At 45.0% G+C, this 14,975-nt stretch overlaps 2 protein-coding genes and 1 pseudogene across 2 annotated transcripts; 2 read left to right on the top strand and 1 right to left on the bottom strand.

The window, feature by feature from the left end:
- Positions 1–2,862: 2,862 nt before the first annotated feature.
- Positions 2,863–4,561, top strand: LOC136522325 (uncharacterized; annotated as a pseudogene).
- A 4,023-nt stretch (positions 4,562–8,584) lies between these two features.
- LOC136523443 (uncharacterized) lies at positions 8,585–9,901 on the top strand. The gene has a single exon (XM_066517125.1). It carries the CDS (start codon positions 8,585–8,587, stop codon positions 9,737–9,739), a length of 1,155 nt encoding a protein of 384 aa, XP_066373222.1. The 3' UTR covers positions 9,740–9,901.
- A 2,670-nt stretch (positions 9,902–12,571) lies between these two features.
- LOC136522118 (dehydrin DHN4-like) lies at positions 12,572–13,923 on the bottom strand. Its single transcript, XM_066515907.1, has 2 exons — positions 13,303–13,923; positions 12,572–13,184 (listed from the first exon to the last, which is right to left on the bottom strand). The coding sequence occupies exons 1-2, from the start codon at positions 13,864–13,866 to the stop codon at positions 12,765–12,767; spliced, it is 984 nt and encodes a 327-aa protein (XP_066372004.1). The 5' UTR covers positions 13,867–13,923; the 3' UTR covers positions 12,572–12,764.
- Positions 13,924–14,975: the final 1,052 nt, after the last annotated feature.

Genomic DNA, 14,975 nt, shown 5'->3' with positions numbered 1-14,975 from the left:
CAAAATAAATGGCCAAAGTAAATAGAGAGAGAGAGAGGAACACGGTGATGTTTTGCCGAGGTATCGGAGAGTCGCCACTCCCCACTAGTCCTCGTTGGAGCACCCGCGCAAGGGTGTAGCTCCCCCTTGATCCACGTAAGGATCAAGTGCTCTCTACGGGTTGATTCTTCGACACTCCATCGTGGTGAATCACCCAAAGCCGCTCACAACTTGAGTTGGATCACCCACAAGCTCCGCCGGGTGATCACCAAGCTCCCAATCACCACCAAGCCGTCTAGGTGATGACAATCACCAAGAGTAATAAGCACGAACTCTCACTTGACCACGTGAAGCCTAATGAGAAGATGGATGCACACTTGTCTACTCTTGATTCACTAATGAGGCTACTCTCTTGGATTCACGAATCTCAATCACCTCACTAGGACCTTGCTCTTCTTGGCACTCACAAACGTGTTTCTCAGCTGTTGGAATGAGCAAAAGTGACTCCACACACGAGTGGAGCTTCTATTTATAAGGCAGTCTGAAAAACGAACCGTTATGAGCTTCTGCGGGGTGACCGGACGCTCCGGTCATGTTGACCGGACGCTCTGGTCAGTTCAACCCGCATTCCAGTGATAATGTGTTGACCGGACGCTGGCAGGGTTCGGTCACTATTGACCGGACGCGTCCGGTCGCATTAAACCCTTACTGGAACCTTACTGTACTCGACCGGACGCTGAACCCCTAGGGTCCGGTCAGTACTGACCGGATGCGTCCGGTCGCAGATTCCCTTCTCTGGAACCTTACTAGAGTCGACCGGACGCTGCCTCTCACCGTTCGGTCACATGACCTCTCCAGCGTCCGGTCGCACCGAACGTGGACTGCTCAATCAAATGAATTGACCGGACCCTGCGGCCAGCGTCTGGTCGCACTGGAGCCAGTGTCCGGTCAACATTTGACCCTCCATTCACTTCCAACTCTCGAACATATGTGAATGAAGTTTGCTCCAAAGGATCTTAGGCATTCATAGGAGCTATCTAGAGCTAGTTTTAACAAGTGTGCACCACACCTAACTCACTAGACTCACCTAGGTCAAGCTACCCGTCCATACCCCCCTTAATAGTACGGCCAAAGGATAAAAAAACAAAGTCCTAAACTACTCTAAGTGTCTCTCCAACTTCAATCGACACTTAGAACTAGTCATCCTTAACCTTGTCGTCCATCCTTTGAAAACCGAAACGATTTCCATCGTAGGGGCATGACAACCTTGTTTGCCCAATAGATCTCCATTACCATGACCTAACTTAATTGCCTCTACAAAACACACGTTAGTCATAGTAATCTTGTATTATCATTAATCACCGAAACCCAACTAGGGGTCTAGATGCTTTCACATCTAAATATAAATTATGTCTAGATATATAGTAAAAATTATGACTATAAAAGCCAAAACGACTTACAATTTGGAATGGAGAGAGCAATAAGTAGTACAGTCTTCAAAATGACACCATCTGTCTATAACTCAATTCTGAACATGCCCACATCCAATGCAAATCTGGCAGCTTGCAAACATACCTTAGCTTCATTCTTTGCACCTGATGCAAAGTTTATCCCTACAGATCACATATCACAAAACCCCAACCACCCATACTTTGCACCATAAGACGGAAAACTGATTTTACAAAAAATATGACACAAGTTTTATATTTTTAGCGAAAAATATATTTTTTGAAGATTAAACTAGATTTGAGGATTTTATTTCATACATTTTCAAAATATATTTGGACATTTAAAAAAAACTATAGTCCGATTATCCTTATCATGTAGTCCTATTTAAACCCTCTCACATACGACGGTTTGCGTGGCGCCACATCAGTAAAATTGTCATTAAAACTGTTCAATTAGAGACATGGAAAGGAAATTGGATGATCAAAATCAAGGGATAAGACTTTGAGATAATTCCATGTGTACCCCTAGAAAAAATGGTCGCTCCTTCTGTGCCCTTAAAATAATCGTTGGGACTCCTATACTTGTTTTAAATTTTTCTTCCCTCTAGTGCCCTTTCCGTTAGCTGGCTGTTAACTTTCTAGTTAGCACCATTAAGTATTGAGTGGCACATAGGGGATTGTCTAAAAATAACCAAATGACACATGTATAAATCTTGTATTGAATATTTTAGCTTCGAGACAATAGAAAATGGAAAATAAGTCAATTACAAAGTTTTAGATCTCTTCGAGTACTACAACTTTGATATAGAGTGTGTCTCCATCCGAGATTATTAAAAACATTAAAATTTTAAATTTCAAAATATGAGAACTTAATATATTATTTGGGCTCCTAAATGATATCAAATGAAAAAGTCATCATCCACAAAATTTTAGATCTCGTAGATCTCTACAACTTCAGTATAAATTTTATCTTCATCCGACTATATTTAAAAACATTATGAATGCATTTATTACGCAGCTATTTTACCAATATTGCCAATACCTTCTATACCCGTTTTAAATTTTTTCTTCCCTCTGGTGCCCCTTTTCCGTGAGGAAGTTAATAACCACTTGATGGAAAGGGCACTAGGGGAAAGAAAAATTTTTAAAGTGGCTACAGGAGTCCCAATGATTATTTCGAGGAACGGAAGGGCGACTATTTTTTCTAGGGGTACACAGGAATTCTCTTTAACACTTTTTGCAATGTAGCTCGCACGTTGCCACGGCACAGGCTGGAAATGGTCGAAAGGCCCAGCAACAGCCCACAAACATGAGATGGGCTGACATAAATAAACAACAACAAACGGCCCATTTGTCTAAAATAAGAAAACAAAAAAAGTGAAGGGATCAGGACCGTATATCACTGCATCCTGCGTTCTGTGCTGGAGTCGAACGCTTTCGCGCATTTGCCATGCCCTCGCAAGCACCACCCCGTCGCCGCCGCCGCCGGCGGCGGCGGCAGCCATCGGCGGCAGCGAATCCCCCGGCGCCCACCGTAACTACCATTCACGCCCTCGGTGACGACCTCCTCCGCGAGATCTTCCTCCGCCTCCCCTCACTCCCGAGCCTCGTCCGCGCCGCCTTCACCTGCCGCGGCTTTCTCGCCGCAGTCCGCTCCTCCCCCGCCTTCCGCCGCCGCTTCCGCGCGCTCCACCCGCCCCCTCTCCTCGGCTTCTTCTTCGAATCCATCGGCCAAGACATCCCCTCCTCGCCCATCCGCCGCTGCTCCGACCCAGACATCGCTGCCGCTGTCCGCGGCGCGGATTTCTTCCTCACCCGGTTACCCTACGACGAAGATGCTTCCCCCGGCTGGAAGATCGAAGAGTGCCGTGGCGGCTGCCTCCTCCTCCTCAACTGGAGCACCGAGCAGATCGCCGTCTACAACCCCCTCACGCGGGCCCTTGATTTGTTCCCCACGCCACCCGATGACATCCCCAGTGGCTATCACGGCAAGTTGTGCTACATGGACTTCTTCTTGCTCTAGTCTGACCAGAGCTCGGACTCGTTCCGCGTGGTCTTCTTCTGCCACGACAATTCAAGGGTGCGCGCTTCCGTCTTCTCATCAGACACTAGGGAGTGGCAAATTCTCCCCTGGTCGGTGACCGCCCCAGCACAGCCGTCAGGCAACAAGCACTGGCTTAGGGGTGGCACGCAGGTGAACGGGAAGCTGTACTGGGCACAGGCCAAACAGGCCTACATGGTGGTCCTGGACACTGCAACGCTGCAACTCTCCTGTATCGATCTGCTGGAGCACTTGAAGGGGCGGGACTATCTCTACAAGCTCGGGGGGACCAAGGATGGGAAGCTCTGCATCGTGTCCGTAGCTGGATTTACATGGATTTACACTACGCACTTGGTTGCGGAGAGCAGATGCTAGCGGTGCTGAGGAGTGGATGCTCCACAATGTGATACGGTTGGAGGGAGAGATTCTTCAGGCTACCAACATCCCAGAAGATGAACTTTATGAGCACAGGCTCAAAGTGTTTGCAGTTCTTGATGGCATTGTGTATATGTCGATAGATGGAGAACATACTTTGCCTTCTTGGTTCCTTTCCTTCTGCCTGGAAACAAGGAAACTGGAGAAGCTCTTTCAAAGGACATTTGACAACTGTGTGTATCTGTACATCATGGGGTGACCTCCCTTTTTGATGGGCAAGGATATTGATATGGCACTTGACAAAGGTGTTCAGTCAAGTGTTAACCTTTCCACAAACAAGGGAGGCTGGATGGGAGTGACAACAGGATGGCAATTGTCTGAGATCGACTGATGGAGAGATATCTGATTGCACATGCTGAAGGAGTGTGCCTGCTGAAGATGGTAGAATACTGTGGTTCCGCGTTACAACCTTCGAGCCGTTGGCCCCTTAAGGGCATGTAATAAGTGAAGTAGTGGCACTTTCTTTCAAACACTATTTTGCTAGTTCTGTAGTTGGCGAGTTTAAATGCTTGTGGGATGGTTATTTTGGTGCAAGTTGGATCGAACCCTATGTGTTCTTTCCAATGTGGCCTCGTATTAGGATCGTCTTATGTTTCGTTTGCATCAAACTCATGTAATTTCGTTGCTATCAAGTAATGAAATTCGGCTATGCAGTTGTGGAAAAAGTCTTAACCTGGTTATGGTAACTTGAGGAACATGAAAACTCGGTTTGGTAAACTTTAATTTTACCATCCCTTATCATTTCAACTCCTGCTTTGCTTTATTTATATCGATGTAGTTTGTTTTAGAATTCTAGTATCTATCCTATTGAACTGGTTCTTCCTGTATATTTTTTAGCATTGGTGGTACAATTTTCTCTGCATATGGAACTGTTATTACAATGCCTCCATTTAAGTCTCTGGGTAGCGCAAGGTTATAGAGTTTCTTTTGTCTCTGTCAAATCAAATGAGGTTTGAAATTTTGAGAAGCTTTAACTCCTGTACAGGGAACATCAATATTACAATGCAGCCTCAGCTACCCTCCTGCCCATTTTCTTGTTTCCAAATCAACCCAAAACCCCATAATGTCCACGAAGCACAAGATCCATGAAATGCTCATGTGCTGCATCTGTGGATCTAATTAACCCCCATATCAACAGCTTGTCATTTACATTTGCAGCACCATATTTCCCAGGTAATACTCTCATTGTGTCATGCCACTGCTAAGAATAAGGTAACTCATTTTATCTTGCAGCTTGTATTTTGAATATAGATCGGTGAAATCCTCCGCTAAACTCAAATGTAGCTGCTCCTGCAGAAGTATTCTTTTTCCCTGCAATAAAACTTTGTAACCATCTTGTATATTATGAAAAACATGCCAGTGGATCCTAGAAAAAAAATATTGTGAATTTGAACTTTTATGCTTCAAAGGAAAAAAAATCTTAATTACACGTACCAGCACAATTTCAAATTTTCACATGGGCAGCTGTGCAAAATGATGTATTGCATCAGTTTTAAATGTTGGAGTTTATGCTAATCACAGTCGAATCGGTAACGTCCAAGATTTTTGTAAAGTGGTTTTATATCATTTTTCTGATATCTGAACCACTGTGCAGTAACTATTTAGCCTTTTACCACATTGTGCAGTAACTATTCAATAAGATCATTTAAGCTTTATTGTCATCATCAACTGTGATCTCATACACGGATTTTACAGGGGTGATTCATATTTTTTTCCCATTTCCATCAAACTATATATTCCGTCTTTGTTACTACTAGTTAAGTATAAAGAATTGTTGTTTGATTGGCCCGTTCTTGGTTGAAGGTGCCAGGAATTGGTTATCTAGGACTAGGGTTAGTCATCCCAAATTTCTCTGGTTCTGAATCGTCTTTCCCATTTCCTGTCGCTAAAACGGAAATACCATATCTTACATGATATCAGGATGTAGAGATCAGGAATGAGAAGCTATAGTTTTTCTAATCCTATGTATCTGATTCAGATAAATAAACCTAGCAAACAAGAAATATTTTCCTAATTTCTTGATTCCATTTTAAATTCCTGTGTCCAAACTGCTTGTAGGTGGTTTATTAAACCTTTGCCTTTTGCTACTGAAAAGAGGCAGATTGGATTGAGAGTTGTGTCAAATACGAGTTCTTATTTTTAGGTTTTGTCCCAAAGAATATCTGTGTTAGAATTTCCTGATAAGCTGTTGTTAGTTAGTTATTGTATTATTATATGTTATTTGGTAACTTCTATGCATGTTTTGTATTGCATAGCTTTTTATGTTACCAAAGATGCCTTGAAATTTATTTGGGTAATGTGCATTATGTATTACACACCACACAGATTGCAGTGGATTTCCTTGTATGCATCTGTTGTGAGTATTGTTGCCTTGTGGCTTGTTCACTTAGAACTACAACTGAATATATTTGTACTTGTACATCTTAATGTCGTTTAGGAGACTTAACCACTGTACTTTGGGAGTATTGTTGCCTTGTGGCTTGTTACTTACAATTACAACTGAATATATTTGTAGTACAGTCTTTGTAAAAACTAGGAGCTTGCAGACATACCTCAGCTACATTCTTTGCACCTGATACCAAAGTTTATCCCTACCGATCACATATCACAAAACCCCCAACCACCCATTCTTTGCACCATAAGACAAACTGATTTTAGAAGAAATATGACACAAGTTTTATATTTTCTTAGTAAATATATTTTTAAGACTAAACTAGATTTGAGGATTTTATTTTATAATTTTTCAAAGTATATTTGGACATTTTTTTGTAAAAAAAAAAACTACAGTCTGATTTACCCATATCACATGGCCCTATTTAAGCCCTTGTCATATAGGACGGTTTGTGTGGCGCCACATCAGTAAAACTGCCATTTGAAACAGTTAAAAGTACCATTTGAAGGGAGATTTTCTCATTACTCTGTCACAGCATAATTGCTGGACACCAAACCCTTAAGAAGCTGAGGTACATCATCCCAAGAGGCGTGATCACCACTGGGCAGTTTATAGCCTAAGGAAGCAAGCTCATGAGCTAATTTATTACAGGCACGAGAGCAAACATTAACACTGCACGATATGAACTCCGTCGCCATCAGGAATTTGAGCTCAGTGATCACACCTCCCATTGGTGGCAGCCAGTAGTCGTCGCCCTCCAAAGTTGCCTTCACCATCGACTGTAGAAGAGAAGAATAGGAGCCAACATCATTGTGTATTGATCTCTTTGAGTATATATGGATTACATCAGGGAGGTTGCCTCTTAGGCAACCAGCCTCTCTACACTCAGCGCATGCCGTGCGCGTGGTGGAGCGCGGTGACCGCGCTCACTGCATGTGGCAGTTTACAACACATGGTCAAAGTGTACATCAAAACATATATCCTTAACATCGACGCATCTGTTTCAAGGATGACATGAGCCATACCGATCGAAGCCTCCATTTTCAGTCCTTCGAAACCTCCCAGCAGTTCAGCATGGAACGCACTTTGGATAAATGCCCCTTGCTAACTCCAGCTTTTCTCACCCCACCTTCGTCATCCCTAATCACATACCCCCAGCCACCTTCTCCAGTCTGTGCTAAGAAAGCTCCGTTAGTGTTTATTTTAAGGACACATGACTCGGCTTCCTCCAGCTGTTCGACTGTCTGAAATCCGACAATAGAGATGTCGGTCCCGGTTGTTTCAGCAATCAGTGTGTGTTGCGGCAATGTAAACCACCTCTACATCCAGTCTCCTCCCTCCCTCCCTCCATTTGTTTCTTTCACCCCCGCGATAGCCAGAGAAGCATTAACGACTATGACTTGCACCTTCGGCTCCAATTTTAAAATTCCCTCCATCTCCACTGCTGACCCCACTCGGGCTAGATCACAACGTACCTCCTCCAGGTTCAGAGCTCTCCAGGCTTCCTTCACTTGCTTGCATTTCAGCACGAGGTGCCCACCATCCTCATCTAATCTCCCACACATACAACAACTAGTATCAAGTTTTTGTTGAAAAAAAAACTAGTATCAAGTTTCATACCTCGCCTTTGCAACACCATTCGGAGAGCCAAAGTGTTGCGGCTTAACCTCCATAAGAAGTGTTTTACTTTCGGAGGGCAACCGATCTGCACAGTTTATTCCAAAACTCTCCCTTCTTTCAGACCGCCCGGTCTGCCGCTGTGCTGATTCCTACGTGCTTGTGCTCTATGCACCTTGTATGCCGATCTTACCGAGAACCTGCCCTTACTGTCATAATGCCAGGCTAGTAAATCCTCTATCTCTACGGGTCCCTTTGGAACACAAGAATTGTATAAAAATTTCATAGGATTCAGTTTATTTTTCATAGGAAAACACATATGAACAGGAAAAATTTCCGCATTCCAAAGAGGACCGACATGTACTGGTAGCGTCCTGATCAGCTTTACATCTTCCTCCCAAAACGTTTAGTTTAGAAGCTGCACATCCCACTGTTCTGTCACGGGGTCTATCAGCTCTTCCACGCGCTGGAGCAGATTTCTGCAAGTTAAGGGATACCTCGCACATTGCCACGGCACAGGCTGAAAATGGTCGAAAGGCCAGCAACAGCCCACAAACACGAAATGGGCTGACATTAATAAACAACAACAAACGGCCCATTTGTTCGCAACACCGAACAATGAAAAATCACAGGCATGACGGGGGAAGCTTTCCACTTTCCTGCATTTGCCCCATGACCTCGCAATCACCACCCCGTCGCCGGCGGCGGCGGCAGCCGTCGACAGCGAAACCGCAGCCGCCCACCGTCACTACCATTCACTCCCTCGGTGACGACCTCCTCCGCGAGATCTTCCTCCGCCTCCCCTCACTCCCGAGCCTCGTCCACGCCACCCTCACCTGCCGCGGCTTTCTCGCCGCAGTCCGCTCCTCCCCCGCCTTCCGCCGCCGCTTCCGCGCCCTACACCAGCACCCTCTCCTCGGCTTCTTCTTCGAATCCATCGGCGAAGAGGTCCCCTCCTTCTCGCCCATCCGCCGCCGCTCCGACCCGGACATCGCTGCCGCTCTCCGCGGCGCGGATGTCTTCCTCACCCGGGTACCCTACCACGAAGATGCTTCCCCCGCGTGGACGATCGAAGAGTGCCGTGGCGGCTGCATCCTCCTTCTCAACTGGCGCACCGAGCATATCGCCGTCTACAACCAGAGCCCGGACTCGTTCCGCGTGGTCGCCTCCTGCCACGACAAGTCGAGGGTGCGCGCTTCTGTCTTCTCATCGGACACTAGGGAGTGGCAAATTCTCCCCTGGTCGGAGACCGCCCCAGCACAGCCGTCAGGCAAGAAGCACTGGCTTCTCAGTGGCACGCAGGTGAACGGGAATCTGTACTGGGCACACGCCGAACAGGCCTACATTGTGGTCATGGACACGGCAACGCGGCAATTCTCCTGTATCGATCTGCTGGAGCACTTGAAAGGGCAGGGCTATCTCGACAATCTCGGGGGGACCAAGGATGGGAAGCTCTGCATCGTGTCCGTAGCTGGATTTACACTATACATTTGGTTCCGGAGAGTAGATGCTAGCAGTGCTGAGGAGTGGATGCTCCACAATGTGATACCGTTGGAAGGAGAGATTCTTCAGGCTACCGAGATCCCAGAAGATGAACTTTGTGAGCACGGGCTCCAAGTGTTCGCATTTCTTGATGGCATTGTGTTTATGTCGATATATGGAGAAGATATTTTGCCTTCTTGGTTCCTTTCCTTCTGCCTGGAAACAAGGAAACTGGAGAAGCTGTTTAAAAGGACATTTGACCACATTGTGTATCCGTACATCATGGGCTGGCCTACCTTTTTGATTGGCAATGATAATGATATGTCACTTGGCTCAGGTGTTTAGTCCAGTGTGAAACTGGTTAGGGTAACTTAAGAGGAAGGTGGAAACTTGGTTTGGTAAAGTTTATTACTATCCCCTATCATATCGGTTGCTCCTATGCTTTATTTATGTCGATGTAATTTGTTCTAGAATTCTAATATCTATCCTATTGAACTGGTTCTTACTACATATTTGTTAGCATTAGCAGTACAGTTTTCTCTTCATATTGGAACTGTTATTACAATGCCTCCATCTAAGTCTCTGGGTTGTGCTAGGTTACAGAGTTTCTTTTGTCTGTGTCAAAGCAAATGAGGTTTAAAATTTTGAGAAGCTTTAATTCCTGTAACATAAATATTGAACAATGCAGCGTCAGCTACCCACCTGGCCAATCTTTTGTTTCCAAATCAACCCAAACCCCAGCATGTCCAAGGAACACAAGAAAAATGTAATCCGTAATCCTGCGAGGTAGCTGTACTTCCACATGCTAAGGTATCTGTGGAGCTAATTAACCCCCATATCAACAGCTTGTCAATTACATTTACAGCGGCATGTTTCCTAGGTATTACTGTCATAGTTTCATGTCACTGTCACTGCTAAGAATAAGGTGAGTCACTTAATCTTGCAGCTAGTACTTTGCATATAGATCAGTGAGATCCTCTGCTATACTCAAATGTAGTTGCTCCTGCAGAATTATTCTTTTTTGCCTGCAATAAAATTTTGTAACGATCTTATTCTTATATGTTATGAAAAAACATGCCAGTGGATCCTAGAAAAGATATTGTGAATTTGAACTTTTATGCTTCAAAGTAAAAATTTGTAATTACAGGTACCAGCACAATTTCAAATTTTCACATGGGCAGCTGTGCAAAATGATGTATTGCATCAGTTTTAAACATTGAAGTTTATGTTTCATAGTTGAATTGGTAACCTCCAAAATTTTTGTAAAGTGGTTTTATATCATTTTTCTGATATCTGAACCATTGTGCAGTAACTATTTAGCCTTTACCACATTCTTGATCTAGTAATTCCTAAGGTCACGCCATGATATTCAATAAAATCATCTAACCTTATTGCCATCAACTGTGGTCTCCTGAATGGCAGTTCATGGTAATAGATTCTTCAGTGTAATGCTTTGTCAGAAACAAAAGGTATTAAGACTTAATATTTTATCTTGGAACCGGAAGAAGTCTCTTAAGTTTGTTAGCCATTGTGCATCCCAAGAAAAGGTGAACATTTTTTCATTCTAATGTTAACAAGTCACATATGTGTGCCATTTCCTTTTTATTATGTTACCAGGCCAACAAAATTCCTTTCTTTTTTGTTTTTGTTTTTGGCTTTCCAGATGTGAGCGAAAGATATGTTTCATCTTTGTTACTACTAGTAAAGTGCAAGCCAATCCATGGATTTACAGGGGTGATTCTCAGGTCATTTATACATGGATTTACAGGGGTGATTCAGAATTTCCCCCATTTCCATCGAACCATATATTTCATCTTTGTTACTACTAGTAAAGTGCAAGCCAATCCATTTGTTGAATATCATTGCATTGACATTGATGCTGCAAGATGTCCATTCCATTTGTTGAATACCGTCCCATTGTTGTGCAAGATGTCAAGTAACCTCTTTAGAAAATGCAACTCATAGCTTCTTATCCCGGGGGGTAAATATGTCTAGAACATGGCACATCACACAGAGTGGTCCATTTTGCAATTTGAATTGCTCCACCCCTCATGTACTTTTTTTAACGTTTATTATCAAATCACTCCAACAAGGACAATCACCGAAGGTGTAATTAAACTTTAAATTGTAAGGGAACTCTTCGATCAATTTATTTTGTGTCTCAGTGATTTGTTTCGTTTGGACGGAACCAGAAAAACTAGCGCCGCAGCCTGTGTAGGCCCTGCATGAAGCCTTATTTTCCCCTTTATTTACTTGTACGGTGACACACCTGGTTACATCTGAAAGATTAAGGTGAACTGGTATGATAACATGTCATTTAGTGTTCCTCGTGTGTATGCTATCTTAATACTGTTATCTTGAAAGAATTATTAGAGGGAATTCAGCGGTCTTCAGCGCCATTGCTCTAATTTTTTTTTGCCCTCCATGCCACTGTCGTCAGTTTGGGTTCTAACGCCGTCAAACTGCGGGTGTGAAAAGTTGAAAATACCCTTAAGTCTAAATATGTCATTAATTTTTTTAGCATCTTAACGACTTCAAATGAAAAAACTCAAAACTAGAAAGTTGTAGATCTCGTCGAGATCTATAATTTTCATATAAAAATTATCTTTATTTAATTTCGTAAAAAAATATATGATTTTTCTAAGATATTAACATAGAAATTTACATACAGGAAGCATTACTCTCATGCATAGGCCGCGCGAGAGAGAGCCATGGGCACAGGGCACCTGCTGTGGTGTTTGGGAGGGCACCTGCTGTGGTGTTTGGGAAGATGCGCTCAGTCCGACGGTTTGGTTTGGACAATCGAAGGTGCGCCAGTGGACCTGTGTCGATACAGGTGGACGAGAGTTTCTGGGAAGATTTCTGGCCTTCTGGACACCAAAAAATGTAGAACCTGCAGTGCAGGCCATTGATCTTAGATATATATTTATTTTAGAACTAATATAGAATTTATTTTAGGATGGATATATATTTATTTTAGGACAGAAAGAGGAAGCATATATATATTTATTTTATTATTAGGACATAAAGAATTGATGCTTCTAAGATGTTTATATCCTTAGGACAGAGGGAGTAGATGTTTTTAAGGAGGTGTCATATCCATGAAAGTAAGATTGACCATGGTAGTAACATTTTGACTTAAAAGCATAACTGTGTAACTTATCTTATTCCATCTTGTCATGCATGGAACGATATTTCTTCTACTTTGTCTCATGAACACACACTGGATTATTAAAAGGTGGTTACAATGCAAACACACATATACAACAACACGGCTGCCGTTTATTCTTCTTCGTTACTTTATTCTGTATAATATGTACTACTTATTGGAAGTCCACAAACTTGGCAGGGCGCCAGCCGGAAGAGCTGCCTAGTGCTGACCGGGGAGCTTCTCCTTGATTTTCTCCATGAAACCCTTCTTCTCATGCGTCCCCTCAGTCGTCGTCGTCGTCCCGTACGTGTCGGTGGTTCCGCCATAGCCGCCGCCGGTTGCCCCGGCGGTGGTGTGCTGGTGCTGGTCGTAGTCCTTGTGGCCACCCGGGATTTTCTCCTTGATCTTCTCCATCACGCCCTTCTCCTCGTGGGTGCCTCCGGTCGTCGGCGCGAACGCCCCGCCGGTGGTTCCTGTACCGGTTGTCGGCCCAGCCCCAGTGTATCCTGTCCCGCCGTATGCTCCGGTTGCCGTCGCCTGGCCCTGGTTGTCCTTGTGGCCTCCGGGCATCTTCTCCTTGATCTTCTCCTTTAGGCCCTTTTTCCGACGCCCACCCATGCCATCATCTTCAGATGATGACTGCACGACAAGATTCTTGCGTGTTTAGTCGTCAAAAAGCTCGAGGACACAAAATAAATAGTGGGAGTGCAAGAGCGTGAAAATATATAGCAATAATGAAGCAAGAAATTAAACGCACCGAGCTGGAGCTGGAGCTGCCGGAGCGGCGTAAGATGCCGCCTGTCTTGTGCTCAGCTCCATGGGGGAACGCGCCTTCGGTTCCAGTTATGCCTGTGCCGCCGTGACCCGCCGTGCCATGGCCGGGCATGCCGGTGCCGGTGTGCCCTCCTCCGCCCAAAACCCCGGTGTCATGCATTCCAGTGGCACCATGCGCACCGTGACGACCGGTGCCGGTACCATGGGTGCCCATGCCTGTTGCACCATGCATACCACCAGCGTGCCCGACGCCGCCGGCGCCGTCCTGGAATCCGGCCACGCCATGCGTACCTGTGGCTCCATACCCTCCTGGGCCACCGGCGTCATGGACGCCTGTTCCGGTAGCCCCGTCACCCGGATAACCAGAGCCGCCATAGCCCCCGGCGTCATGCGTGCCGGTGCCAGTGGCGCCGTACCCGGCCTGCTGGCCGCCGCCGGTGCCCGCGACGCCGTACCCGCCGGCTTGACCCTGAATACCATGGCCCCCAGGGATCGGGTTGCCGTACTCGTCGACTTGCTGCCGCCTCCCCTGCTCGTAGTGCGCCATACTTTCTCCTCTCTAGCTCCTCTCGATCGCTTTGGCTAGCTTTGCTGAGCTTACTTGTGTGTGTTACTATGCTCGAGATGGATGAAACGGACGAGGCCAAATGTGTTTATTATTTATAGACGATGCGTGCGTGCAACGTGTTAGAATTGGCAGCTCGACACGTCGCAGCTACGTGTCCCTGCATGCAGGGAGCTTGATGTCGGTCGCGTAGGCAGCCGAGTGGACGCGTGGGCTGTGGCCGGGCTGCCTGCGTACGTACGTGTTGGTAGGAGTACTGGAAGGACCGGAGCGGTGTCAACGTGGGATTGCTGTAGCGAGCGTAAATTGTCTGTCGCCGACAGCAAGAGGAGATAAGCAAACTGGAGCAACGTCACTATACTAGGTAGTTCGGCGCGCTTCGCCGCGCCCGCATGATCTACGTGCTGCTGTAACGGTTCGGTTGGACAGGGGTTTGATTGGATCGATAAATAGATTTATTGTTTTTTGAAGGCAGGATCGATGGATAGATTGGTACTATATGTTCGCGCGTCTTTGTTGTGTAACCTTCTGCGTGGACTATGTAGTCTATATAGGGTTACATTGGCGTGTTGTTTTGTATGCTTACAATATGCCACCTTGTATATACAGGCTTAAGATTGTATATACCAGTGCCTGTTGTGGACGAAATGTTGTGGCTGAAGGTGGCATATTGTAACAATGTTGTGGCTGAAATATTGTGAGAGAAAAATACTGTTCCGGCTGAAAAAAAAAAGCCGAACAAGCCGGATTTAAGGTAAGCCGAACGGGTCATAACAATTTTGAAGAAGAAATTTGAATATCATTTGACATATTTAGTTGGACGTATATAGCTGTGGGGAGAAGCCTTATAACTAAGCAACTGAGTTTCTGGTTTGTCGTGGCCATGGAAATGAGTATAAATGGTACAGAGAGTAATATGCATAAGGCCCAAAGAGATATGTATAGCAGAAAAGCTAGAAAAGTTGCATCAAGAACATGTAGGTAGAAAAAATGGCAAACTAAGCAAATCATAAAGAAGTGACAATGTCTGAGCTGTTGTGAGTTATGGAGCAAACATTGTATAAAACAGCGTATCTAATTTTGTTCAGAGG

Source organism: Miscanthus floridulus, chromosome 18, assembly GCF_019320115.1.
Source record: "Miscanthus floridulus cultivar M001 chromosome 18, ASM1932011v1, whole genome shotgun sequence".
Lineage (NCBI taxonomy): Eukaryota > Viridiplantae > Streptophyta > Magnoliopsida > Poales > Poaceae > Miscanthus > Miscanthus floridulus.
This window is presented reverse-complemented; position numbering and strand designations above follow the sequence as displayed.

Bases quoted from the DNA above. Each gene is read 5' to 3' on its own strand.
- LOC136523443 (XM_066517125.1), top strand. From the start codon at position 8,585: ATGACCTCGCAATCACCACCCCGTCGCCGGCGGCGGCGGCAGCCGTCG.
- LOC136522118 (XM_066515907.1), bottom strand. From the start codon at position 13,866: ATGGCGCACTACGAGCAGGGGAGGCGGCAGCAAGTCGACGAGTACGGC. The intron at 13,185-13,302 runs GTGCGTTTAATT...CTTGTCGTGCAG, and splicing joins GCAGCTCCAGCTCCAGCTCG to TCATCATCTGAAGATGATGG.